This window comes from Neofelis nebulosa, chromosome 4 (assembly GCF_028018385.1).
Source record: "Neofelis nebulosa isolate mNeoNeb1 chromosome 4, mNeoNeb1.pri, whole genome shotgun sequence".
Classification (NCBI taxonomy): Eukaryota; Metazoa; Chordata; class Mammalia; order Carnivora; family Felidae; genus Neofelis; species Neofelis nebulosa.
In genome coordinates this window covers 156,832,558-156,859,988 of record NC_080785.1, presented here as the reverse complement: position 1 = coordinate 156,859,988, position 27,431 = coordinate 156,832,558, and the positions used below count along the sequence as shown (strand labels likewise).

Sequence of the window (27,431 nt, the reverse complement as noted above, 5' to 3'; positions counted from 1 at the left end):
GTGGCAGAAAAGACTGCAGGCAGGGGAGAAGTGGGGGTGGGGGCGGGGGTTACTTAGCCTGCCCAAGATGCTTTCTCACAAGGCTCTGGAAACTGTACAGCAGGAGGCCAGCACCATTAATCTGCCCATTATACAGGAGACCCAGAAAGGGGAGGCAACTTGCCTGCCATCACACAGCAAGTGAGTGGCAGAACCGTGGGCTCTTAACCTCTGTCCTCTGAGCCTCCTCACTCTCACCATGTTGTTCCCTCTGCCCAGAATACCTTTCCTTCCCTTAGCTGCTGCAAGTCTCCAGGGTCATCAACTGTGTGACCCTCCGGTCAGGACAGAAAGGGCCCCGGTGTGCAAGTGGGCCAACATGAAACCTGACACGCTCTGGTACATTTAGGGTGGACTATGATCCCAGCTTCTCCTGGCCCCCAAAAGCAAACTTCCAACCAGGGCAGCTGCTCTTGTCTGTGGCTCGCTCCAGCACAAGAGGGAGGGGGGACAGAAGCCTGGGATCATATATTTAAAGCTATGCCACGTCCTCGCTGCGCCAGGAAGCCCAGGACCAAATCCAAGAGGGTAGGAAGATGGGAGGGGCTTCAGTCTGGTTCCTCAATTCCCATCGCAAGGCACAGCCGGCCACGCCCCCAACCGAGGGATTCATCTGGAACCTTTTCAAGTTGCTGAGGCCACCAGGCGGTTGTTGCCCCCCTACAGGGGTGGGTACCCCTCCCAAAGGCAATGTCATTGCCCCGTGGGGATCTCTGTGAAGCAGGAAGCCCAGAGAGTGGCAACTTCCTGCCGAAGGTCACACGGCCAATCCACAAAGACCAGAACCCAGAGGTGTGCGTGCAGCGTGCAGGAGAGAGAAAAAGGAAGTGCGTGGGGCTCTCCCTGCGGACAAGCAGGGCAGGCGTGAGTCTCACGCTCTATGCTACCCCCCGGCTTCCACTCCACAGTGTATCCAGCTGGGGGCCCAGGGCACTGAATGTTGGCCGGTCTTGCGGGCTCGGGGCCCAGCACAGCTTCATGAGCTCATGAACCTGAGGGGGTGGGAGGAGACAACAGGATCATACGTGCAACTCCTATTCACCATTTTAAAATTCACCTCCATCCCTCCTCTGCTCCAAAGCCTCCCATGTCTCCCTACAGAACTTCGAACAAAATCTCATCCCCTCCCCTGTCTCCCTCCATCACCTGGTCTCTTGTTTCCTGCAGCCGCATCTGCCCCCCTCTCGTTATTTAAATGCACCAAACTCATTCCCACCTCAGGGCCTTTGTGCCTGCTGTGTCCTCCACCGAGAATGCCCTCTCCCGGCTTTCCCCAGGGGTGGGCTCCTCCTCCTCCTCTTTCAGGATCGCCCCCTCTAAGAGGCCCTCCCGGACCTATCACCCACCCTCATGTCCCCCTGTTCCTCTCTTTCCGGACACTGATAACCACCAGAATGTTCTTGTTAGCCTCTGCTGGTTACCAAGAGGACAGGGTAGTATCTGTTCTGTCCTCTGCTGGGTCCCCAGCACCCCAGCACAAAGCCCAGCACACAGTCAGCACTCAGTAAACATTTGGGGCCTGGGCAGATCAATTTACGGATGACCAACCTCACGTCATACACTTCCGCAAAAGTTGTGATGATCAACTGTAAGAGTCATTAACGTTTATGGACTCTAAACTGAGTACTGGCGAGGTGTTGACTTGCTTGACCTTCCCCCACCCCGTAAGGCATTGTTACTCCCGTTTTGGAGATAGGTAAACTGAGGATCTGAGAGTATTTGTGACTTGGCATACAGCCACAGAACAGCCAGAGTCCCTTTCAGCTTCACGCCCCAGGGTACGCTCTCAATCAAAAGGCAGCCATGGGTGGGGAAGTCCAAAGGGGCCAGCTGGCTGGTGCGGGAAAATCTAGAGTGGGAAACTGAGGCAGGCCCTCCAGCGCTCACCTCACTGGGGCAGGCGGGAGGCGCGGGCAGTCTCTGGCCCTCAGCCAGCAGCTCCAGGAGGCGGCAGAGGGCGGGGACGTCTCGCTCACATCCCATCATCCGGAGGAACTCCTAGGGCCAAAGGGAGCACCCGTGGTGGGGAAGGAGCCGCCCGAGACTGGGGCCAAGGGGCAGCCATAGTGAAGGCAGGGAGAGAATCACCCGCGGTGGAGAGAGAGGGCCTCTGTAAGGGAGAAGGAAGGGTCATCTGTGATGGAGGGAGAGGGGGCTGCCAGTGGTAGTGGGGGTCAGCCATAGTGGAGACGTCCTCCCCAGTATAGACGGCCTATATAACGCTGGGACCAGCGACTGAGCAAATAGGGCACAAACGGGGCAGGGACGGGCCAGGAAGGGATGAGGGAGAGGAGGGTTACTGGGGATCCAGGGCCGCTGACTCACGGCTGAGGGGCTGCAATTCTTGCTGCCGTAGGTGAAAAGCTCGTACAGGACGACCCCGAAGCTCCAGACGTCCGACTGGCGCGAGAAGATGTTGTCAGAGAGGGACTCTGGGGCGTACCTGGAGGGGGGGGGGGGGCGGCAAGGAGGTCTTGGGATGCGAGAGTGAGGCAGAGGACGGGAGAGGGGACAGCCTTGGGCTAGGGGAGCTGGTCAGTTGTAGGTGGGGTCATTCCCCCCCCACCCCTGCAATGTAGGAGGTCATTCCCGGCTCCGGGGTCAGTCTTCCCCGCCTGTGGGATGGGGTATTCACTCAGCAACCCAAAGGGGGGTCTGGGCGGGCTCAGGGCGGAGAGCCGTGGCTCCAGGGAGAGGGGCCAGGACAGAGGGGCGGAGCGGGGTGGGACCAGGTTGTGCGGAAGGGAGGGTATGCTGATAGGAAGGCCGTGGTCTGGGGGGGGGAGGAGCCAAAACGGTGGGAGGGGGGAGGAGCCAAAACGGTGGGAGGGGCGAGGCCAGGACTGTGAAAGCCCCGGAGGGGTCAGGGGAGAGGGAGAAGCGGGAGGCCTGGGCAGGGTCAGGACGGGGCCCAGGCTCCAGGGGGGGCGGGGCCGATGCCGAGGGGGCGGGCCGGTGCGCTAGGAGGCGGGGCCAGGACGGCGGCAAGGGCGGGGCCGCGGCCGGCCCCCGAAGGCGGGAGCGAGGTGGGGGCCGGAGCAGTGGGGAGGAGAGGTAGGCCGGGGCGGGATCCCCACCAGAAGATGGGGCTCTGGCCGGGCTCGCGGACCACGTAGTAGTCTTTGTCGAGCGGCAGCAGCTTGGCGAGGCCAAAGTCGGCGATCTTGACGTGCGTCTCGCTCTCCACCAGGATGTTACGGGCCGCCAGGTCGCGGTGCACGCAGCGGCGGGAGCCCAGGTACTCCATGCCCTGCGGGCGACCACGAGGTGCGGACCCCAGCACAAGCCGCAGGGGCCCCAAGCCTGACCTGGGATCCAATCCCGCAGACCCCAAGCCTGACCCTACCCTGGACCCATCCTGCGCTCCAGCGCTGACCCTAGCCCTAACTCAACCGCTTCTCCGACCGGACCCGGGCTCCAATCTTCCACCTGCAGCCTTCCCCGCGACTCCACGCACACCCCCACCCGGGCCTAGCCACCTCAGGCCCCAGGCCCCCCCCAGGCACGGCCCCGCACCTTGCAGATCTGCGAGGCGTAGAGGAGCAGGCGGCTGGCGTCGAGGCGCGCGCGGTGTCGCTGCAGGAAGTCGCGCAGGCAGCCGCTGGGCAGGTACTCCATCACCAGCCGCAGGCTCTGGCGGCCTGGGTGAAGCGGGGAGAGGCTGGGGGGAGTCACCACAGGGCCCAACTCTGTCCACCCCCCCCCCTCCATTCTTCCTCCCCGGTCAGAGTATGACCCGGGGCCCCTCCCAGCCTCGGGATTGCTTTCTATACAATGGGAACCCCAACAATGACGCCTTTCATGGCCAATGGCTCTTGAGTACTTTCTACAGTATACACTGATTCCCTTAAACCTCATAATGACCCATTTTCCGGGTGTGGAAATGGAAGCTTCCACGTTTGGGAAGTGGCTCACCCGGGCCATAGCTGACACCGCGGTACTTGACAATGAAGTCGCTGTGGAGGGCTTTGAGGATCTGGATCTCCCGCTGGAAGTCCCTCTGCTGGTCTGGCCCGCTGTGCTGAAGCTGCTTCACAGCCACTAGGGCGCCCGTGTTGTCGCCCAGCGGGTCATAGCGGCACAGCTCCACGCTGCCAAAGTTGCCCTGGGGGACAGCGGGGCTGGTGTCCACGTGCAGGGGTGCTTCCCCGCCCAGCCCAGCCCAGCCCAGCCCAGCCCACCTCACCTTGCCCAGCTGTGAGATGTACTTGAGATGCCTCTCCTCAAAAATGGTAGGGTCCTGGCAGGCGTAGAGCTGGGCGCCATTCCACAGCCCATCACGGGGCGCCAAGGCACCAGGTGTGGGGTCTGAGAGGAGCTCATAATCTGCGGGGCACAGGTAAAGTGACCAGCACATTGAGTCCTGGGCCCCGCTCCTAAGCTGACTTGCTGTGGGACTTCGATCCGCCTGCTTACCCTCTCTGTGCATTATGGCAGGGCCACCGCAAGCCTAAGGGTACTTTGTGGGGGCTGGAAAAAGATGCCCGCTGGGCAAAGGCAGCCCCCTTAGGTGCCACGCAAGCTGTGCAACTACCCATAGCTCCGGGGCGCAGCCCATGGAAACCCAACATGGGGACCCTCCACAGTCTCCCTCTTGTCTGCAAAGGATCCGGCACGGGATGCGTGGAGCCGCACAGAGGGAGAGGTGCCTGCTGACCCGGACACCCTCATTGAATGAAAAGTAAATATCCATCACATTCAACCTAGAGCAGAGGCGGGGAGGGGTCTGTTTGTTACAGCAGCTGTTGAGGCTCATGCTGACTGATACAGTCACCAACCACTCCAACCTTGCCAAGCACATAGGGCAGGCTCTGCGGGCAAATCTCCCTTCTTCCCTGCTCTGGGCGCGATATGACCTGCCAGCCCCGCCCACCCTGCCCGGCCCAGCGGGCACCTGAAGTGATGAGGCTGTTCAGGTCACGGATGATGGCGCGGAAGGAGGGCCTCTGGCCTGGCTCATAGGCCATGCACTGTTGGATCAGTGTGGCCAGCTCCATCCACTTGGGGGCAGGAAGGTGTTGCCGTTCCTCGTAAAACTGGAGCTTCTGAGGGTGGGTAGAGTGGCTGGTCACTGCCAGCGCACCCTCAGGAGGCCCCTCCAGACCAGCCCATCCTCCCCAAGCTGCCAAACGGGGGCTTTGGAGGCCACCACTGGTGCTCTGACCTTGGCAGGATCCAGGGTACTGATGGGCATCGGGATCCCGCTGAACACTTCCCAGACTGTGGCACCGAAACCCCACTTGTCAGCTTCCAAGCCAAGGGTCCGGGCCTCCTGGAGACACTCAGGGGCCACCCAGGGGATCCTGTCAGTGAGCACTGGGGAGCGGGGCTGGGGTCAGGGATCTGCTCCCCGACCCCACGAGGCCCCTCCCTCCACCCTTCCACACTTACTCTCCAGGCTCAGCACAGTGGGGCTGACACCAGGGTCACTCAACTTGATGAAGGGCAGGTTCCCGTCAGCCCCCTCCCGAGCCAAGAGCACCTTCCGGGCTGAGACATTGCCATGGGGGAGGCCTTTGTCTTCCTAAGGGGGCCGGACACAGAGAAATGCCAGGGAGGGTTTGATGGATGAATAGTCTGGCTGGAGAACCACCACGCATCCTTCAAAGCCCGCCTGTTACTGCTGAGACCACTCCCTGGACTACTGGTAGGTCCTCCCTTTCTCAAACCCACCCTGTGGCTCCCCGTTGCCTTCAGGGTAAGGTCAGAGGTTCTCAGCCTAGCTTTCAAGCTTTGAGATGCTTGCTCACTATCCCTACGAGATTCTTCCACACCCCTACCCTGGTCTCCTGCCAGCTGAACTGCCTGATTCACACCAGGACACGCACTACACCTTCTAATCTGCAGACCTTGGCCCAGGCTGTGTCCTTGGCCTGACATGCCCTCCTTCTTTCCTCCCCTTAAGCTACTGTGCAACCTTCAAAGCCCGGCTCCGGCCCTCTTCTGGCCTCCTGCCCAGGCCCATTGCTCCCTACGCCCCGGAGACCCACCAATGACCAGCTGCTCTTCCCTCCTCCTGCCGTTACACCTCTGAGCCTGTACGTAGGCTGTTCCCGCGGTCTCAACTGCCCCTCTTGGCCTCCTTGCCAAACTCCTATGCATACCACAGCGCCCGCGCTCAATTCCCCCTCCATCCCATGCATGGAGGGTAGAGCGGGCAGAGGAACACTCACCAGATAGTTGAGGGCATAGGCCAGCTGTTTGATCACCTGCAGCTTCCAGCTGGCTGGTACCAGGGGGCCAGACTTGCGCAGATAGGTATCCAGGGCTCCCAGGCACACGAATTCCTGCACCATGACACCTGGTGGCAGCAGGGCGGGGCGGGGCTGGGAGGCGGGACTGCATCAGGGGTCCCGCGGGCTCTCAGTTCGGACTGTTCCCTCCATCCTTACTCTACGCGCCTGTCCTCCTCCTTACTTCCCATGAGAGAACTATGCCCGAAATGCCTGGAAGGCGGTGAGCTCTCTCCAGAGCTCACTTCCGGCCCTTTGCGCGTTCCGCCGGGAACATGCCCCTGCCTCCTCTCCCCTCGTCCCTACTTACCCTTGCCTTCTCTGCTTCGAACTTACCCAGAATCACCGTCTAACCTCCAAGGCGGGCTAGCGGCCTCTGACTACCCACAGGGCGCCGCCCCCAACACACATGATCCCGTATCCCCCTGTCATGTTCCCCGCTATGCGCCCCGAGGGCAGGGGTGGGGACGAGGGTGGTGTCTCACTGTCTCCAGCCATGCACACGCCGTGGAGCAACACGAGGTGCTGATACGACACTTGGCTCATCAGGCTCGCTGCTTCCAGGAAGGACTGGGGAGAGGAGAAGGGAGAGAAGGCCCATGGGTTCCTCCCGCTCCAGGGTCACACCGAGGACCCCATGCTCGCTGCTCGCAAATCGGCCTCAGGAAGAGACCTCGTCCCAAGCCTCCTTTGACCTTGGAGTCTGTCACTGGGGTACACAGCACTCTATCAAGGTTTTCTGCGGGGGGGGGGGGGGGGGCTGGAAGTCCCTACTGCAATCTGCATTGGGTCTCTCACGCGGAAGTGGGACATTTGGGGTTCAAAGCAGGCTCAAGCCTTCCCTGGGTGGCCCAGTCCCTGCTGATACTTTCCATCTACCTCACTCCCCTCTTCTCTATCCACTGGCCTCTTCACGGTTCCTTTTTTTCTTTTTTTTCCCGGTTGTATTTATTGAAGTCATCTCTACACCCCACGTGGGGCTCAAACTCATGACCCCAAGATCGAGAGTCACATGTTCTTCCAACTGAGCCAGCCAGGTGCCCCCTCCTCACTGTTCCTTAAACATGCCGGGCACGACCCTGCCTCAGGACCTTTGCACTGGCCGTTTCTTCTGTTTGGTGTACTCTTTCTGTTTGCGTCTAAATCCCCTGACCCCTTCTGTATTTCATGGTTTGGAGATGCCGTGGCTACATTTCTGTCGTTTTAAGACCTGTGTGTGTTTCGGGGCGCCTGGGTGGCGCAGTCGGTTAAGCGTCCAACTTCAGCCAGGTCACGATCTCGCGGTCCGTGAGTTCGAGCCCCGCGTCGGGCTCTGGGCTGACGGCTCGGAGCCTGGAGCCTGTTTCCGATTCTGCGTCTCCCTCTCTCTCTGCCCCTCCCCCGTTCATGCTCTGTCTCTCTCTGTCCCAAAAATAAATAAAAAACGTTGAAAAAAAAATTAAAAAAAAAAAAAAAAGACCTGTGTGTGTTTAAATTTCTCTGCATCTACAACGCTCTCTCCAGCCAGTCCTGACCCCACACTCATGGTCCCCATCACCCTCACCTCCATGCAGTTTCTGTGCTTGGCATCCATCACTTTGAGTAGCACCTCTGTCTCCCGGGCTTCCCCGTCCACAGCCTCATGGCGACAACCTCGGTAAATCTTGGTGAAGGACCCATGACCCAGGTTCTCATGCTGGAAGAATAAGGGGGGTTCCTGGTGGGACCCTGGCCTCATTTTACAGATAATGAAACAGAGGCACAAGGAGGTCATGTCACATGCTTGAGGCCACACAGCAGAGGGTGTAGACGGGATGGGATGTGGACCCCAAATGAGGCTCCCCCCCCTCCGCTTCCGGGGGCCACTTACCCACTCCAGGCTGTCAGCAGGGATCTTGTGAAACGTCATCTGACTCAGCTGGCACTGGGATTGGGGCCAAACAAGGGATGATGTGGGAGCGCTGCAACCTCTCCGCACCACGATCAGGTTGGACTTTTCTACGGGGCGGAGGTAGTGGGAGAACAACCAAAGGCCAGAGGTGAAAGACCCCCTAAGGTTGGTTCACACCCTGTCTTAGTCTGGGGTCTCCCCCAGAAGCCAACCCTGAGGTCCGGACTTGAGTACATGATTTCTTTGAAAGGAGGCTCCAGGGGCCACCTGGGTGGCTCGGTTGGTTAAGTGTCTGACTTCAGCTCAGGTCACGATCTCACTCGGTTCGTGAGTTCGAGACTCCCATCTGGCTCACTGCTATCAGCATGGAGCCTGCTTTGGATCCTCTGCCCCTCCACCCCTCTGCCCACCACTCTCTCTCTCTCTCTCTCAAAAATAAATTTTAAAAACCTTTAAGAAAAAAATGAAAGGAGACTCCAGGAAGCCCCAATGGGGGGACGGGGGGCGGGGGTGACCCTGTGAACCACCTAGTCTCAGTCCTGCTAGAGATTCTGGAAGACTCCGAAGAACCCACACCTCCAGTTGTCCCCGCCAAGGGGTTTGTCTGAGAGTGAAAGTCACCCAGAGGAAGAGGAAGAGATGGACGGAGAGAGACTCCGTTCCAGTGACATCTCTCAGATCCCGCCGCGTCTGGACCTAGTGGTGCCTGAAGGGAACATCCATTCCACAGGCCAAGAAGTCACCTTTTCTTCCCTAACCCATGTTGACGGGCAATCTCTGCCGCTTGCCACACACGAGGCAGGGCCCCCCGATCAACTGCGCGGCCCAGGGGAGGGGGCGGGCTCACCTTTGGGTCTGGGGGCGCAGCAGGAGGTGAGGTTCAGCGCAACCCCATCCACGTGCAGCCCAGCATCCCAGCAGGCTGCCAAGAGCTCTCGAAGACTGCTGTGGGGCCGGCCGAGGCCAGCCAGGGAGAAGGTTCCCGTGGGGTCACACCGGATGAGGCAGCCCTTGTAATCAGGACCCAGGGGGGTCTGCAAGGAGGAGTGGTCCCTCAGTGGAAGCGGGCAGCACCTTCCTCCCCCTCACCCCCTCTCCCTTGAGCACCACAGGCTCATTTCCAATCCCCAAGCCTTTGCATATGCTGTTCCCTTCTGGGAATGCCTCCACCCCCTCCCCCCTCTTCTTCGAGGAGCAAATACTGACTCTACTTTTGGGTCTCAGCTTAAATGTCGTTTCCTTCAGGAAGCCCTCCCTGCCCACCTGGCTCCCGGTGGCGGACCGACCTGGACGCAGACAGTGAGGAGGAAGCTGTCGAAATCCTGGGGGCTGCGGCGGAGAACATAGGAGCCGGGAAGGGAGCCCCCGGTCTTGAGCTTGTTGATGGCAAAATCCAGGCTGTGGAGAAAAGGTGGGAGGAAAAGACGGCGGGAGACAGAGAGATGGAGGCAAAGAAACCAAAGCCGGACTTCGGTTCTAACCCTGGTCCCTCGGAAGCCCTGGGACCCTCACCAGCTAACATCCCCTGTCTCCTTCCTATTTATAAAATGTGCCAACAGTTGGGGCTTCTACTAGGGGATTAAAGGGGAGGCTGCAGGTGGAGCCTGGTGCCATGCATCCCCAGGAATGGGCGCTGGGGCCCTGAGGAATCAGAGAGAGGGACGCCGCTGCCCCGGACAGCAGAAGGGGGACCCCAACCTCCCTGAGCGCCAACCATGCCCCGGGCGCTGTTCCAGCCTTGTCCAACGCTCCCGGGAGGAAAGGGCACCGAGGCACCGAGAAGGGGAGTGGCCGAGACTCGAACCGAGTTCTAGCTGCGGAGGGCGGGCATGCGGGGCGGCCCCTTACGTGATGGGACCGTGGCACTGCTCGGCCACCTCCTCCAGCAGCCGCGGCGGCGCAACCTCCTTGCAGAAGAAGTGCCTGGAGTCGGAAGTCAGCCGGAAGTAGCCGTCCACGAGCGCCACGAAGGACAGGGCCGCGGGCAGCCCCGGGAACTCGGCCTCCTGTGGGGATCCGCGTCAGCGCCCCCCCGCGGCCCGGACGCGACGGTCCCGCGTCCCCGCGGTCGGGGTAAGGCGGGAGGGGAGAGGGTCCAGCACCCACCAGGATCTGGTTGTCCGTCCTGGTGACGGTGACCAGGCGGTGCTCCCCGGCGGGGCCAACACGAGGCGCCTGCTTGATGCTGATGTCCACAATTTCTGGAAAGTCGCAGAAGGGCTGGAGGGCCTGGGAACGAGGGGGAGGGCTGAAGCTGGGGGTCCTGTCCCCTCGGAGCCCCCGATCCTTCTTGGAAGCCTGGACCCCACAAACCCACACCATAAGCCCCGACCCTCTCAGCCTCCCCCAGCCGCAGCCCCTTCCCACCTGGCGCCTGTCAAGCCCAGGCCCCTTTTATCAATCACACCCCTTTCAACCCCCCCATCCCCAAAGTCTCCCACCCCACCTCTGCTAAACCTCACCTCCCTCTGTCGGTGGGTCCCCTCCCTGAGCCGCGCCCCCTCTCAGCTCCACACTCCAACTCCCAGTCTCTCTTGGAACACCGGGAGCCCCGCCCCCTCGCAGTCCTGACCCCTCCCCCCTCCCTCCAATTAGCCCCGCCCCTATCTCTGCCCACCCAACCAGTCCCCTTCCTCTAAGCCCCGCCCGTTTTTTTTTATTCCCGCCCACTCACTCAGCCCCACCCCTCGCCACGGGCCCCTCTCGGAGCTCCCAGTCCTTCCACGCCTTCACCCCGCCCACTCTCCCGCCCCTCCTTCCTAGGCTCCTCCCCTGCCGTCGGTGCCGCCCTGCGGCCTCCCACACCTCGTGTCCTCCCGGACTCCAGTGGATGCCGCTGTCACCAGCCACTCGGAGCAGCCCCGGAGCATCCTGGCCACCAGCAGCCCCGGGGAGGCTCACGAGGAAGGTCTCGGCGGCCCTGGCCGGGTCCAGCCTCTCCAGGTCCATGATGTACTTGGCCATGAGCGAGTGCCTGTCAGCCTGGCAGGCGGTCACGCGGCTCAGGGCCCGGCGCACAGTCCTCCGGATACGCTTCCGCGTCACGAAGCTCAGGCCCTGGATCAGGTCGCGCAGATCGGGGGGCAGGCAGGCCTTGTAGCTACGAGTGGGGGGTAGCAGGTCGTCACTGGGGGGAGGGATCTCCACAGGTATGGACAGGGACACGCACAAACCCAATTTTAGTTGAGGGGCTGGCGTGTGGCCTCAGTTGGAGGGCACGAGGCACACACGGGGGGGTGGGGGTGGGGGGAGGACATCAGGGTGGGGAGGGCTGTAGGCTGGGGCTGGGGCTGGGTTGGTGGGGTCCTGAGTCACATGAACACACTTGCAGACTTGTAGGTGGGAGGCCTCGGGAGGCCTCGGGAGGCCTCGGGAGCCCGGGCTCCGGCAATGCCCTGGTGGAACTACGTTTTCTGACTCCCAGGTAGAGGCTGGGTATCACAGCCTGGAAGCCCTCACCTGACGGTCTTCAGCAGCTCCTCAGGCTGCCGAGCCTGCTCACGGGCCATCCGAGCCAGGTCCAGCACTGCCAGGCTGAGACATTCACCCTGCTCCTTGAGACTGAGGCCCACGGCGAGGCGGCCGCTCACCAGGTCATTTCGGTGCTGGGGGCCGGTCACAGCCCGACTGTGAGCCCTGATGTTGCCCTACAGACCCCCACCCTTGGGCCGACTCCCACCCCGGGGCTGCTTCAGAGAGGGTCAGCCAAAGCCACCCAACCGGGACCCTTGATGTTGTCCTGTGGATCCCCCCACCCCCCCCCCCTACTCCGGGCTGAGCCCCATGCGGACCCCTACCTGGGCGAAGAGATGCTCCAGGACTGGCAGGTCAAGGACGGCACTGGCCAAGTCCTTCCGTAGCCCGAAGCGGTGGCATTTCTCCAACCCAAACCAGTTGGGGAAGTAAAAGCTGTTGGGGAAGGGGAAGAAGCCTGGAGTAGGAGCATAGAGGGCTGGAGGACGGTGCCAAGACCTCACAGAGCCCAGGTGGTGCCACTGACTTGCTACGTGCCCTTGGACGAGGAACCTACACTCTCTGGCCTGATGTCCTCATCTGCGAGATGAGCAGTGATCACATCCTCCCTGGGGCACCCACCCTCCCGGCGCAGGGAGATGAGAAGGTTGTAGGATCGCTGTCGCTTGATTTGAGTTTTGAAAGTTCTTTCACGTTTACTTATTTTTGAAAGAGAGTCAGAGCATGAGCGGGGGAGGGGGCAGCGAAAGAAGGAGACACAGAATCCGAAGCGGGTTCCAGGCTCTGAATTGTTAGCACAGAGCCCGACGCGGGGCTGGAACTCGTGAGTCATGAGACCATGACCTGAGCTGAAGTCGGACCCTTAACAGACTGAGCCACCCAGGTACCTCTGATCACTGTTGTTTTCAACTCCTCATACCCTTGGGGCACCTGGGTGGCTCTGATTTCGACTCAGGTCATGATCTGACAGCACAGAGCATGCTTGAGATTCTCTCTCTCTCCCTCTCTCTTGGCCCCTTCCCTGCTGATTCTCTCTCTCTCTCTCTCTCTCAAAATAAATAAATAAACATAAAAAAGAAAACAAAAACAAAAGCAACTCCCTGTGCCCTCGACCAAAGTCACCCCCTCCTGGTAATTTAACCCACCCCTGCGGGGGTCGGGGTGATGTGTTTCCTACCGGAGCCTGTAGAGCAGGACTTGGGTGCTTGCATCCTCCACGGAGAAGATGTGGCTCGGGGGGTACCAGTAGGACAGGTCCTCCGTGGCCAGAGCAAAGAGGGAGTGGTACACAGGCAGGATGCCTGAGGGGATGCCCCCATCAGCACCCTCCTAAGCTTCCCCCTCTATCCCCTGCAGGGCTGGCATGGTTACCTAACCCCGTGCACCCCTACAGGGCTCTTTCCCACCTTCAGCTCTGACACTGTGTCCCACCCCTGCCCACACACACTCCAGAGCTCCCTATCGCCCTTAGGAGAGAATCCACACACAACCTACTGCCCGCCCCTCTCCCCAGAGAGCCTCCTCCCGCTGTACATTTTACCTCAAGGGATGACCAACTGTTTCCACTCATGTGCCTCTGGGTCTTTGCACAGCCTTTCCCTGTGCACCTTCTTCCATTTCCAGACCCTTCCTCATCCCTCAAAGCCCCAGCTCCAATGCTGACTCCACTTGGTAGCTATTCCAGCTTCCAGTCTGGGCCCGACACAGCCCCACCCTGCTCTTTGGCCCAGCCATCTAAGGACCGACTCACCACTGGCCTTAGCAGCCCAAACACATAGCTCTTCAGCTGAATGGTCCCCAAAGGAGAAGGACAGGCGTTGTGGGGGTCCGGGTCCCCGAGGGGGCAGCAGCACGTGCAGGGCACCAGCCTCTGAAGATGAGAGGCTGCAGGAACGCTGAGGGATCAGGGGTGTCTCCTCACTTGGAGGCGCCATGGGTGTAGCCTGTCTGGACACAGAGAGAGGCAGCCACTCAGGTCTGGCCAGAGGGAAAAAGACTACAAAGCTTCTTGGGGTGTGGGGGAGACGGAGATGCTGCTGGGTGAGGTAGGGTTGAAGCTGGTGAAAGAGGGAGAGAGGAACAGAGAGACAGAAAGAGAAAGACAGAGATGGAGAAAGAGAGGTGGGGAGCTGAGTGTACAAGGAAGGTGAGGAGTCAGAGATCCCCAGGCAAGGGCTATGCTGGGGGCTGGAAGATACTCTACACTCTATGAATTCTTTTTTTTTTTTTTTCTTTTTTCTTCTTCTTTTTTTTTTTTTTTAGTATAGTTAACACACTTAATCGGTGTGAATTCTTGTCAGTGGCCAGGGCAGACATCTCCAATCAATCTATACCCTCCACATATACCTTAGGGCAGAATCCCTGCCCCTGGCAGGCATGAGCAATCAATCACAGATGCACAGATTTGCTGACCGGGGATGATGGATACTGGCTTGTGTCTATGGGGATTTAAGGCGACAGTGATGGACCATCACTTCCTATGGATCTAGGAGACTGAAGCACTTCTGGGGCTGGGGCTGGAAGTGTTTGCCTATGATGCAATGCCTGATGGCATGCATCAGATCCAGACTGATGTTGACTCAGTCGACAGGGACCTCCGTCTTGTCTGCCCACCCCCATCTCTCTCCCCTTTATCACTCCCACTATTCCTCCCCGGAATGGGCCCAGGAGGAAACTGCCCCTCATCCCTTATTCCCAAAGCTCAGGACCCCTGGTTAGGCAGAGGGAACGGCTGGGCTTTGGGTCCTGCGAGAAAAGGGGAGTAGATGGACAAGATCCATTTACATTATTGACTCGAATAAAGGAGACACAAAGAGAATATTGGGTAAAAACAACAACAACACAAAACTATGTATCAGAATAATAGTGGGGGGGAGGGGGCAGCATTAATGAGCTTTTAACACACCCAGCATATAAGCCTAGATCTGGAATAGGTGAAGACCCTAAGCTCTGGGTTCAAATCCCACCCCCACCATATCCAAGCTTTGTGACCCTGCCAGGGCTCCCATTGCTAGGACTCTACTTTCTTAGCTATAAAATGGGCTGACTCCCCGCCTGCCTTGGTGTGCTGAGCTGAGCCCCAAAGTATCAACATTTTTGATTCTCACTAACTGGCACAATCCTTGGCAACAAGCCGAGGGAGCAGTTAACAAAAGTCGGCTAAACCAGACAGGAAGGTCCTGTGGCAGGGCGGTTTAGCGGTTCCTGTGGGGGAAGGAGGGCATGAGGGGAAAGAGATCTTTCCCGTAGGGACACCCCAGTGTCACTAGCTTCCAGACCTGGAATCAGGACTTTCCCAGGCCCAGGAGCCCTGGAGCCCTGGAGCCCCGGTCACTCTCCCCAGAGGGGATCACTTCCTATTTCTTTTTTTTTTTCCTTGAAACGTTTGTTTATTTATTTATTTACTTATTTGAGCGAGACAAGGTGCGAGTGGGGGAGGGGCAGAGAGCAAGGGAGACAGAATCTGAAGCAGGCCTCAGGCCCTGAGCTGTCAGCGCAGCTCCTGAGGCGGGACCCGAACCCACGAACCGGTGAGATCATGACCTGAGCCTAAGTCGGAAGCTCAACCGACTGAGCCACCCAGGCAGCCCCCACCCCCTTTCTTTTTTGATCACTTCCTAAAAGCGACTTAATTGTGGTCTTCGTGGTCTTTCATGTAAACAGAATCAGGCAGTGTATCTTTTGTTTAAAATAAATCTTAAAGATACAGCCACATTTTAAATATTGAAGGTAAAAAAAGAAAAAGCCAGAGGGGGTGCTTGAGACCCGGAAAAATGCCCTTGTTTTAACTCCAAAAGTCCCATAGTCCCCACAGTGGGTTGGTTACCCAACGCTCTGGCCTGGGGCCTGGGAGGGTGGAGGCTGGGAACTGTCCCTCCAGCGACAATGCACTCTAGGCTCAAGGCACAGTGATACATTCAGGTCCAGAGAGCTTGGAATTTGGGGTCTCATGTTATGCCGAACAAAGCTGAGGCCCAGAGAGGAGAGCGTTTGTCACAAGCCACAGAGCCAGCCCTCCCAGCTGTCTGTCTGGCAGCTTTCCTCAGAGGCCTTTCCTTTGTCCCCAGCCACAGCCATTCACACACTCCCCCCAGCCCCCACCCCAGAGCCATCTTACCTGGCAGCGGGGGGGACCCTGGGCCAAGGACCGGAGGGCAGAGCCGAGAGGCAGCAGGAGGAAAGTCCCACCGGGCTCCTTCCTGTGTGGGCCCCTCGGCTTCCTGAGCTGCTGTCACTTACTGAAAGTCATGACCATGTGGGGGATGGGGACAGGGAGGCAAGAGGGCTTGGCCAGGGAGGGGCAGACAGTTCCAGAAGCCTCCACAGCCCGGTGGCCCTCCTCAGGCAGGCTGCTGGAGACCCTAGACCTAAAGGAAGGAGCGACAGGACAGAGAAGGGCCCCGGTCACAGAGAGGCTCTCAGCTGGCTCCGGACTCACTCACCGTGGGGCCCTGGAAATGCCCTAGCTCCTTGGGCCTCAGTTTACCCATCCGTAGCACAACGGGGTGGGGTATGCAACAGGACTAATTCTGCACCCAGGAAGGAAACAGGGAAGTTGCCCCAGATAAATGTCAAGTTCTTCTTCAGGGTACTTTCCCCATGAGACCCTAGGAGGAATAATGGGCCCCTTCCGTGCACCACACTTTCTGCACAACGTTGTTTGCTCTGTGCACAACCCTAGAAACAGCTCTAACCAGGCAGACCAGGCCTGCCTTCAGGCTCACCTCACCCTCTGGTCAAGAAGACAATTACTAATTACAGATCACAAAGAAAACCAGGGTGGGGCGCCTGAGTGGCTCCGTGGTTCCGGTTAAGTTCCTAAGTTCCTCCGTTGGAAACCAAGGTCTCAGTTGGAAACCAAGGTCTCAGCTCAAGTCGTGAACTCTCGGTTTGTGAGTTCAGGCCCCCATGTTGGGCTCTGTGTTGACCGTGTGAAGCCTGCTTAGAATTCTCTCTCCCTCTCTCTCTGCCCCTCCCTGGCTCTGCTCTCTCTGTCTCTCTCTCTCTCAAAGTAAATAAATAAACTTAAAAAAGAATAAAAGAAAGAAAAAAGAAAACCAGGGTGATGAGACAGGCACAGGGTGGAGCTGGGGGCAGGGAGGTGCCTTTTGCGCAGAGGCCACGATTAATTGAGCTGTGATGTGAAGCAGGACAGAGAAAGGGCACTCCTGGTGGGGGCACTGTAGGTACAAAGGCCCTGAGGTGGAATGAGGTGAGCAGTCCGAGGACCAGGGAGGAGGCAGGAATGGCAGGAAGAGGTAAGAAAGGAGGGGGAGGCACAATGGTGACCAGGGGTCAGATCTGACTTATCTTTTTTTTTTTTTTTTTTTTTTTTAACACCCTGGAAGCTGTCATGAGTGGAGGAGGCAGGAGGCTAGGGCAGCATCCTTGGGGAGACCCCAGAAAATAGAGTTTTGGGGATAGACTTTAGAGGACTCTTTCTATAATTCCATCACATATCCTGGCACAAAAAAAGGCTTTGGTATGTATGTATTTTGTTGACTTTAGTTCAATCACCCACGGACACTTACCAGGCGCCTCCTGTGTGTAGGGCACTGGGGACACATCGGGGGACAGAACGGACCCAGTCTCTGCCTGGTGGAGGCGACCATTGGCGGGGTGGGGAGGGGGGGGTACATGATATTAAACTGTTACACAATAATTGTTTCAGTTGCCCTTGGGGCTGGGCTGGTAGGAGACACCCTGAGTCTGCAGGGCTTCCTGGAAGAAATGACTTTGATACTGAAATCCAAGGGCAAGTGGGATTGGCCAAAGAGTGATCTGGAAGTGTGGGGAGTTCCTGCAGAGGGAACAGCCCAGGCAGAGGCCGGGTCACAGCGTTTCTGAGAAGAGCAGGATGTCAAGGGCAGAGGGCTCTGAGACTTGCTAGGAAGCATCAGTGGGGCCTTGCGAGTGGAGGGAGGGGTAGGAGGGTGGCCTCAGTGGCAGGAGCCCCAGCAGGCTAGTGGCAGGAAGTGCTGCTGGGGGTGGGGGGACTTAGCTGTGGTATTTTTCATTTACTTCCTGGGTGGCTTTGGCAGAAACGAATGTAAGCATACTCCCATCCCTGGCCCTGAGACAGAGGCTCCAGTCCTCCAGGAAGGACAGTGAGTTTCCAGGGCCCTGAAAACTTCAGTGTGACGGTCACTGTGGTATTTTGAGAGTGAGCAGGAAGGGAACAGGGGTGGGGCAAAGGTGACATCCTCAGCCCCAGAGAAGGCTGTGTGAAGGGGGAGGAAGTTTCAAGGAGGCAGAGCCCAGACCTTATTCAAGAATAAATTGGAGGGCGACTGGGTGGCTTAGTCGGTTAACCGGCCGACTTCGGCTCGGGTCATGATCTCGCGGTCCGTGAGTTCGAGCCCCGCGTCGGGCTCTGTGCTGATGGCTCGGAGCCTGGAGCCTGTTTCGGATTCTGTGTCTCCTTCTCTCTGACCCTCCCCCGTTCATGCTCTGTCTCTCTCTGTCTCAAAAATAAATAAACGTTAAAAATAATAATAAAAAAAAGAATAAATTGGAAACTTTAGTGAGGCAAATATCTCAATTTTTCTGCTGCCAAAAAGCTCATAAATACAGTCAAAGAATAAATAAGACTGGAAACAAATGTGAATTCATATTGTGGATAAAATCTCTTCATTATACAAGCACTTCCTGCGAAACAATAAGAAAACACCAAAGCTTAGCAGGATATGAACCCAGAAGTCACAGAAAATGAGGCACAAATGGCTCTTTTTTTTTTTTTTTTTTTTATAAATGGCTCTTAAACCCGGGAAAAGATGCTCAGCTTCACTCATAATAGGAAATGCGCAAATTTAAAAAATTTTTTTAAGGTTTATTCATTTTTGAAAGACGGAGAGAGATAGGCTGCAAACAGGGGTGTGGTGAAGAGAGAGGGGGACACAGAATCCAAAGCAGGGCTCCAGGCTCTGAGCTGTCAGTGCAGAGCCTGACGCGGGGCTCAAACTCATGAACCGCGAGATCACGACCGGAGCCCAAGGCGGACACTTAACCAACAGAGCCACCCAGGACTCCAGGACGTGCAAGTTTAACGCACAGTGAAACCAGATGATCATTTCAATGGATGCGGGAGAGATTGGCCAACACTCAACACCTCTTCATAAAAACGTCTACCGAAGTAGGTGTAGATGAGAATGTCCTCCACCTGATAAGGAACGTCTACAAAAAAAAATCTATGGGTAATATTTTACTTAACGTGAAAGACCGAATTGTTTCCTCCTGAGACTGGAACAAAGACAAGGACTCCATTTTGATCACTTCTATTTGATGTTCCTCCGGAGGTCAAAGTCATTACAATGAGGGTAGAAAAACAAACACAAGGCATAAAGATTGGAAAGGAGGAAGTAAAACTCTTCCTATTTGCAGAAGGTATGGTTATTTACAATGTAAAAAATCCAAGGGAATCTCTGACAACTACTGGAATTAGCAAGTTCACGGGTTAAAAAGGTAACGTACAAAAGTCAACCGAATTCTTATATACCATGTATTCTTAGACCACACAATTGGAAAATGAAATTTTTAAAAAATCCCATTTGCAGCAGCACCAAAAAAAAAAAAATTAAGTATCTAGAGATAAACCAAACAAAGGAAGTCTAAGTCCTCAGCACTAAAAACTATAGGTATTACCGAGCAAAATTCATGAAGACTTAAAGAAATGGAAAAATATACCATGTTCATAGATTGGCAGACTCGGTGTTGTTAAGATGTCAGTTCTCCCCAGACTGATTCATGAGTCAACGTAATTCCAATGTATGGGGCACCCGGGTGGCTCAGTCGGTTGAGTGGCCGACTTCGGCTCAGGTCATGATCTCACGGTCCGTGAGTTCGAGCCCTGCGTCGGGCTCTGACTGATGGCTCAGAGCCTAGAGCCTGCTTCCGATTCTGTGTCTCCCTCTCTCTTTGCCCCTTCCCCATTCATGCTCTGTCTCTCTCTCTCTTTGTCAGAAATAAACATTAGAAAAAAATTAAAATTGGGGCCCCTGGGTGGCTCAGTCGGTTAAGCGTCCAACTTCGGCTCAGGTCACGATCTCACGGCCCGTGAGTTCGAGCCCCGCGTCGGGCTCTGTGCTGACGGCTCAGAGCTTGGAGCCTGTTTCAGATTCTGTGTCTCCCTCTCTCTCTGACCCTCCCCCGTTCATGCTCTGTCTTTCTCTCTCTTTGTCAGAAATAAACATTAGAAAAAAATTAAAATTGGGGCCCCTGGGTGGCTCAGTCGGTTAAACATCTGATTTCAACTCAGGTCACATTCTCATGGTTTGTCAGTTCAAGCCCCGCATCGAGCTCTCTGCCATCAGTGCAGAGCCCGCTTCAGATCCTCCATACCCCCCCCCTTCTGCCCCTCCCCTGCTGGTTCTCTCTCTCTCTCTCTCTCAAAATAAATTAATCAATTAAAAAAATAATATGGAGGGCGCCTGGGTGGCTCAGTCGGTTAAGCGCCCGACTTCGGCCCAGGTCACGATCTCACGGTTCGTGGGTTCGAGCCCCGCGTCGGGCTCTGTGCTGACAGCTCGGAGCCTGGAGCCTGCTTCGGATTCTGTGTCTCCCTCTCTCTCTGCCCCTCCCCTGATCATGTTGTCTCTCCCTGTCTCTCAAAAATAAATAAATATTAAAAAAAAAATAATAATAATAATATGGACAACAGATATGAATAGATGTTTCACCAAAGCCGACAAGCACATGAAAATATGCACAAAATCATTAGCCATAAGGTAAATGCAAACCTAAACCAAGGTGAGATAGCACCATACAGTCGGCAGGATGGGCAAAATTAGAAAGACAGACGAGAACAAGTGTTGACGATGAGGGACTGGCGGGGGGAATGCAAAAAAAAGGTGCAGACCCTGTGGTGAACGGCTTAGCGGTTTCTGAAACCATATGAGCCAGCCATTTTCCTCCTACGTGTTGAGAGAAATGAGAGCATAAGTCTATATAAGGGCTTATAAACACATGCGCTCGGGGCGCCTGGGTGGCGCAGTCGGTTGAGCGTCCGACTTCAGCCAGGTCACGATCTCGCGGTCCGTGAGTTCGAGCCCCGCGTCGGGCTCTGGGCCGATGGCTCGGAGCCTGGAGCCTGTTTCCGATTCTGTGTCTCCCTCTCTCTCTGCCCCTCCCCCGTTCATGCTCTGTCTCTCTCTGTCCCAAAAATAAATAAAAAACGTTGGGAAAAAAAAAAATTAAAAAAAAAAATAAACACATGCGCTCGACAGCTTCATCCGTAATGGTTCTAAATTGAAAACAGCCCAGATGATCACTCACGTGAATAGATACACAACCAGTGGTCCAGCCATGCAGACGAATACAACTTGGTTAAAAAAGAAAATAAAGTAATAAACTAGTGAAAGACGCAACAATATGGGACAATCTCCGAATCACCAGTGATGATCAGGGAGTGAAAGGAGCCAGGCACAAGGCTTACACGCAAAATTCTGGAACGTGCAAACTATTCTTAACGGCAGAAAGCCGATCAGGTTGCTGCCAATGAAGGCGCCGAGAGGAAGGCATCGTGAAGGGGTGCAGGACCCCGCTGGGGGTGATTTTTAAACATTCATTTTTGAGAGAGGGAAGGAGGGACGCCTGGGTGGCTCAGTCGGTTAAGCGTCCGACTTCGGCTCAGGTCATGATCTCGCGGTCCGTGAGTTCAAGCCCCGCGTCGGGCTCTGTGCTCACAGCTCAGAGCCTGGAGCCTGCTTCCGATTCTGTGTCTCCCTCTCTCTCTGACCCTCCCCCATTCATGCTCTGTCTCTCTCTGTCTCAAAAATAAATAAACGTTAAAAAAAAAAAAGAGAGGGGTGCCTGGGTGGCGTAGTCGGTTAAGCGTCCGACTTCAGCCAGGTCACGATCTCGCGGTCCGTGAGTTCGAGCCCCGCGTCAGGCTCTGGGCTGATGGCTCGGAGCCTGGAGCCTGTTTCCAGTTCTGTGTCTCCCTCTCTCTCTGCCCCTCCCCCATTCATGCTCTGTCTCTCTCTGTCCCAAAAATAAATAAAAAATGTTGAAAAAAAAAAAAAAAAAAAAAGAGAGAGAGAGGAGACAGAGTGTGAGCTGGGGAGGAGCGGAGAGAGAGGGAGACACAGAATCCGAAGCGGGCTCCATCCAGGCTCTGAGCTGTCAGCACCGAGCCCAACGTGGGGCTCGAACCCGCAAACCGTGAGATCGTGACCTGAGCCGAAGTCAGACGCTCAGCCGACTGAGCCACCGGGCGCCCCAATAGGTTCATCATCTTGACTGTAGTCACGGTTTCATAGATTTACACACTTGTCAGAACTGTGCAAAGTGTGCATTTAAAATATGCAATTTAGTGGACTCCAATTAACACTTAATAAAGTTGAAAAGTTGTGGGGGAGGCGAAGGCATAACAAGGGGCTGTTTTCCACCTGTTAGACTGGCATAAATGAAAAGTGTAAGACTTCAGGGGCGCCTGGGTGGCTCAGTCAGTTGAGTGTCCGTCCCACTCCCGATTTCTGCTCAGGTCATGATCCCCAGCCAGGGTCATGGGATCCAGCCCTGCAATGGGCCCCGAACTGAGTGTGGAGCCTGCTTGGAATTTTCTCTCCGCCCCCCCCCCCCACTCCACCTGTTCACTTTCTCTCTAAAATAAAATTTAAAGGGGCGCCTGGGTGGCTCAGTCGGTGAAGCGTCCGACTTCGGCTCAGGTCATGATCTCACGGTCTGTGGGTTCAAGCCCCATGTTGGGCTCCGTGCTGACGGCTGGGAGCCTGGAGCCTGCTTCGGATTCTGTGTCTCCCTCTCTCTCTGCTCCTCCCCCACTCATGCTCTGTGTCTCTCTCAAAAATAAATAAACATTAAAAATTTTTTTAAATAAAATTTAAAAAAAGAAAGAAAGAAAAGTATAAGACTTCAGCGTATGCTCAAGGATCTGCCCAAATTCTCATTGTTGCCGTCACGAGTGGAAATGGCCCAGCCCTGTGGAGGGAATCAGGCAGAAGCTGAAGAAAATGCCCTAGAACCCAGCAAGGATCCTTCTAGCAAATCGGCCTTCCATGAGTGATACCTATACAGAGCTAAGGATTCATCATGGCACAATTTGTAACAGGAACGAGCTGGCAACGACCTAAATGCCCAGGCACAGGGGATTTGCTGTATAAACTATGGCTGGCCTCAGCAATGAATATTACACACCTGTGCAAAAGAACGCACAAGGACAAGGCAGCACAATGCTGACAATATGGGAAGACCTCCGAGATATTTCGCAAAGGCAAGAGCAAGGTGCAAACCTGCCTGGGGAGGAAGCTTTGGTTTGTGTAGAAAGACGAGAGATGATGAGGATGGGTAGACCCTTTGCAGGGAAACATAAACAATAAATAACTTGTTCCTGTGGTGGCCACTGGGGAGCCATGGTAGACAAAGGAGGGAGAGAGTTTCTGTCATTTACCTTTCCATGCCTGTTGAATTTTGTATTTGTTAATAGTGTTTAAAGGTAAGTGTTTGATCAAAAAAGGAAACGTATAGGGGTGCCTGGGTGGCTCAGTTGGTTAAGTGTCCACTTCAGCTCCGGTCATGATCTCATAGTTTGTGAGTTTGAATCCTGTGTCGGGCTCTGTGCTGACAGGTCAGAGCCTGGAGCCTGCTTTGGATTCAGTGTCTCCCTCTCTCTCTGCCCCTCCCCTGCTTGCTCTCTCTCTCTCTCTCTCTCTCTCCCTCCCTCTCAAAAATAAAAACATTAAAAAAAATTTTAATTAAAAAAATGCATATCCCTTGCGGAGAAAGAGGATCTCTTTTGCATTGTTGGTGGGAATGCAAGCTGGTGCAGCCACTCTGGAAAACAGTATGGAGGTTCCTCAAAAAACTAAAAATAGAACTACCCTACGACCCAGCAATTGCACTACTAGGCATTTATCCAAGGGATACAGGTGTGCTGTTTCAAAGGGGCACATGCACCCCCATGTTTATAGCAGCACTATCGACAATAGCCAAAGTATGGAAAGAACCCAAATGTCTATCAATGGATGAATGGATAAAGAAGATGTGGTATATATATACAATGGAGTATTACTTGGCAATCAAGAAGAATGAAATCTTGCCATTTGCAATGACGTGGATGGAACTGGAGGGTATTATGCTGAGTGAAATTAGCCAGTCAGAGAAAGACAAAAATCCTATGACTTCACTCATATGAGGACTTTAAGAGACAAAACAGATGAACATAAGGGAAGGGAAACAAAAAGAATATAAAAACACGGAGGGAGACAAAACAGACGAGACTCATAAATATGGAGAACAAACTGAGGGTTACTGGAGGGGATGTGGGAGGGGGGATGGGCTAAATGGGTCAGGGGCACTAAGGAATCTACTGCTGAAATCATTGTTGCACTAGATGCTAACTAATTTGGATGTAAATTTTGAACAATAAAAAATAAAGTTTAAAAAAAATGCATATCCTTAAAAAAAAAGAAAGGAAACATTTAAGCACTTGGGATGGGAGAGGAAATAGTAACGAGAGCTGCTGTTCAGAGGTTGACCGTGAACCAACGCAATCATATTGATCATGAGAAGAGCAAACACATCCAGCGCTCAGCAGTGCAATCTGGCTTTGTTTGCTTACCTCCCCCCCCCCCCCCCCCCCCCCCCCCCGCTCACAAGACCCTAGGATCATCCTCCAATGAGGCTGAGAAAACAGAAATGGGATCTAGCCTCTGGCTGGGGATGGGGGGGGGGCGGCGATACTTGCACGGAGCCTACAGAGACCCCCTTCCTGTTTATTTTTCTCCCCAGCACACATCGCACTGTGTTGTGGTGCCTATTTTTCTTATTTATCTTGTGCTTGTCCATTTCTCCCATTGGTATATCAGCTCTCAAAGGGCTGGAGTTGGTTGTCTTGATCACTGCTGTGTCCCCAGTGCCTGGCCCACAATAGGTACTGGAATTCATTCATCCATCCATTCATTCATCCATTCCTCCCTTCCTTCCCTCATCCATTCATTCATCCATCCATTCCTTCCTTCCCTCATCCATTCATTCATTCCTTCATTCATCCATCCATTCCTTCCTTCCTTCCTTCCCTCATCCATCCATTCCTTCCTTCCTTCCTTCCCTCATCCATTCATTCATTCCTTCATTCATCCACCCATTCATCCATTCCTTCCTTCCTTCCCTCATCCATTCATCCATCCATTCCTTCCTTCCCTCATCCATTCATTCATTCCTTCATTCATCCATCCATTCCTTCCTTCCTTCCTTCCCTCATCCATTCATTCATTCCTTCATTCATCCATCCATTCCTTCCTTCCTTCCTTCCCTCATCCATTCATTCATTCCTTCATTCATCCACCTATTCATCCATTCCTTCCTTCCTTCCTTCATCCATTCATTCATCCATCCATTCCTTCCTTCCCTCATCCATTCATTCATTCCTTCATTCATCCATCCATTCCTTCCTTCCTTCCTTCCCTCATCCATTCATTCATTCCTTCATTCATCCACCCATTCATCCATTCCTTCCTTCCTTCCTTCATCCATTCATTCATCCATCCATTCCTTCCTTCCTTCCTTCCCTCATCCATCCATTCATTCCTTCATTCATCCATCCATTCCTTCCTTCCTTCATTCATCCATTCATCCATTCCTTCCTTCCTTCATTCATCCATTCATTCATTCATCCATTCCTTCCTTCCTTCATCCATCCATCCATCCATCCATTCATGAATTCGAAGAAAGAGCCTTAGGAGGGTTGGGAGCAGGAACAATGAGGGGCAGGAGACAAGGCGCAGGAGGCCGGGGCCTGAACCTTGTGGCATCTGGGTTCCATGGGAGTGAGTGGCTTGGGTCATTTGCAGGATAAAGTGACAGGAGCAGAATCTTGGGCCACTGCATGGAGCACTGGAAAGATGGAGGTGCTGGTGGCCCAGATGGAGAAGGGGGTGAACTGGATGGGAGCAGCTGAGGTGGTGACTGCCAGGACAGCTGAGGAAGGGTGATGATCCAAACTGGGGTGTGGCCAGAGTGTGGCCCAGGAGCCAGGATTAAAGCCTTCAAGGTCTCAAGGAGGAAGAAGGACAGTCAGGGAGGGGGCAGCCCAGGGGTGGCCCTGCCAACCAGGAAGTCAGCCAGGCCTAATTGAATGGTGGTAACAGAGAGGAAGGGATGCCTAGCCAGGACCAGTTGACCCAGCTGGGCTTCCCTGGGCGGGGGCTGCCAGGAACAGGAGCCACAAGATGGAGGGGGGGTGGAAGGGCAGGAGGGAGGAGCAGGGGCTCAGAGGAGGGGCCAGGGCAGCATTCCACAATAGAGCCAAAAGGGGGGCAGGGAAGCTTAACAAACGTTAGGACACACCCCCTGCCCCCCCTCGCCCCCCTCCCCCGCCCAACGCGTTCCTCCTTCTGCTCCAGCTGAAGCGGTCACCCTGACCTACCTGGCTCCAAAGCTCTGCTGAGCCTGGGGCCTTTCCTTCCCATTCATACTCCCCCCTCCCTTCTCACCTGTCCTCCCTGCTCCCCCCTCCTCTGGCCCCTCTCTTGCTCTCCCAGCACTCATTTTCCAGGACTCCTTTCTACCTTCCCATTTCCTGCCCCCAGCCTGGGAAAACTGAGGCCCAGCGCACGGAGTTCACCCGTGCCCAAGGCGCACAGCTCCAGGGCTGGGGCTTCTGCCTCCCCAGTCCAAACATTCTACGCCATTTAAAGCTCATAACCCCAGGAGCCGGGGACTATTATTAGCCTCATCTTACGGATGGGGGAACTGAGGCCCAGAGAGATGATGTTCCAAGGAACTATTAGTGGGATTTGAACCTGTTCCTGCCCCACCCACACCAACGTCCAGGCTCTTGGACTCAGCCCGGTGGAGACAAAGCAAAAGGTCTGCTGCCACCTGGTGGACAGTCTAGGCAGTGCCGTTTGGATGGGGTCGTCTCTTCCAGAGAAAAGGGCCAGAGCCAGGAGGAGGCAGGCCTGGTCCCTTGACCACACTCCACCCTTCATGCTCCTTTCCCGCCAATTTTCCGAATTTTCAACACCTGCGGATCCATGAAAAAGGCACTGCCTAACCCATTTCCTGCTCACGACTTCTTTAAGTGCAGAAAGACCCTGGATGTCAATTCTAACACACGTGAAAAATGAAAGACCACAAAGACAATGCTGTAATTATAAAAAACAGCACAAATGCACTTTTTTGATCTCTTAACTGATTTGGAAAGCAATTGTAGGGGCGCCTGGGTGGCTCAGTCGGTTAAAATACCAAATTTAGGGGCGCCTGGGTGGCGCAGTCGGTTAAGCGTCCGACTTCAGCCAGGTCACGATCTCGCGGTCCGTGAGTTCGAGCCTCGCGTCGGGCTCTGAGCTGGTGGCTCGGAGCCTGGAGCCTGTTTCCGATTCTGTGTCTCCCTCTCTCTCTCTGCCCCTCCCCCGTTCATGCTCTGTCTCTCTCTGTCCCAAAAATAATAAAAAAAAATAAAAAATGTTGAAAAAAAAAAAATACCAAATTTGGCTTAAGTCATGATCTCCCGGTTGAGGAGTTCGTGCCCTGAATCGGGCTCCGTCACGGCAGTATGGAGCCTGCTTCAGATTCTCTCTTTCCCTCTCTCTCTCTCCGCCCCTCTCCCACTTAGATTCTCTCTCAAAATACATAAGTGAAACTTAAAAAAAAGCAATTGTATAAAAATTATATTAATTCCATCATTAGGTCTATAGCATGTAGACATGTAATATATTTGACGATAATACAAACAGAGGTGAGTAAAGTCGTATAGGAATGAGGAAATGACACCAGGTAGTAATGCTAATCCACAAACACAAGTGGAGGGAACCAGAAATGCAAATGGAGAAAATTAATATAACAAACTTTATAAATAC

At 55.0% G+C, this 27,431-nt stretch overlaps 1 protein-coding gene across 3 annotated transcripts; it reads right to left on the bottom strand.

The window, feature by feature from the left end:
* Positions 1-47: 47 nt before the first annotated feature.
* Positions 48-13,605, bottom strand: JAK3 (Janus kinase 3). Of its 3 annotated transcripts, none has more exons than XM_058727478.1 (23): positions 13,367-13,604; positions 12,794-12,917; positions 11,940-12,051; positions 11,602-11,747; positions 10,948-11,242; positions 10,249-10,371; positions 9,991-10,148; positions 9,429-9,540; positions 8,990-9,176; positions 8,122-8,249; positions 7,816-7,947; positions 6,758-6,842; positions 6,213-6,340; positions 5,431-5,563; positions 5,204-5,355; positions 4,934-5,084; positions 4,226-4,365; positions 3,955-4,144; positions 3,556-3,680; positions 3,117-3,289; positions 2,365-2,482; positions 1,927-2,037; positions 48-1,031 (listed from the first exon to the last, which is right to left on the bottom strand). In XM_058727478.1, the coding sequence occupies exons 1-23, from the start codon at positions 13,548-13,550 to the stop codon at positions 918-920; spliced, it is 3,321 nt and encodes a 1,106-aa protein (XP_058583461.1). In that variant the 5' UTR covers positions 13,551-13,604; the 3' UTR covers positions 48-917. The 3 variants fall into 3 exon arrangements, 1 of the variants encoding a protein (XP_058583461.1); XR_009261025.1 differs by having other exon boundaries at positions 904-1,031; positions 1,927-2,149; positions 13,367-13,605; XR_009261026.1 differs by lacking the exons at positions 48-1,031; positions 1,927-2,037; positions 2,365-2,482 and having other exon boundaries at positions 3,152-3,289; positions 3,556-3,700; positions 13,367-13,605.
* Between the last annotated feature and the right edge of the window lie 13,826 nt (positions 13,606-27,431).

Bases quoted from the DNA above. Each gene is read 5' to 3' on its own strand.
- JAK3 (XM_058727478.1), bottom strand. From the start codon at position 13,550: ATGGCGCCTCCAAGTGAGGAGACACCCCTGATCCCTCAGCGTTCCTGC. The intron at 12,052-12,793 runs GTAGGAAACACA...CTTCCCCAACAG, and splicing joins GTCCTGCTCTACAGGCTCCG to CTTTTACTTCCCCAACTGGT. The intron at 9,177-9,428 runs GTCGGTCCGCCA...TCCTCCTTGCAG, and splicing joins TCCTCACTGTCTGCGTCCAG to ACCCCCCTGGGTCCTGATTA.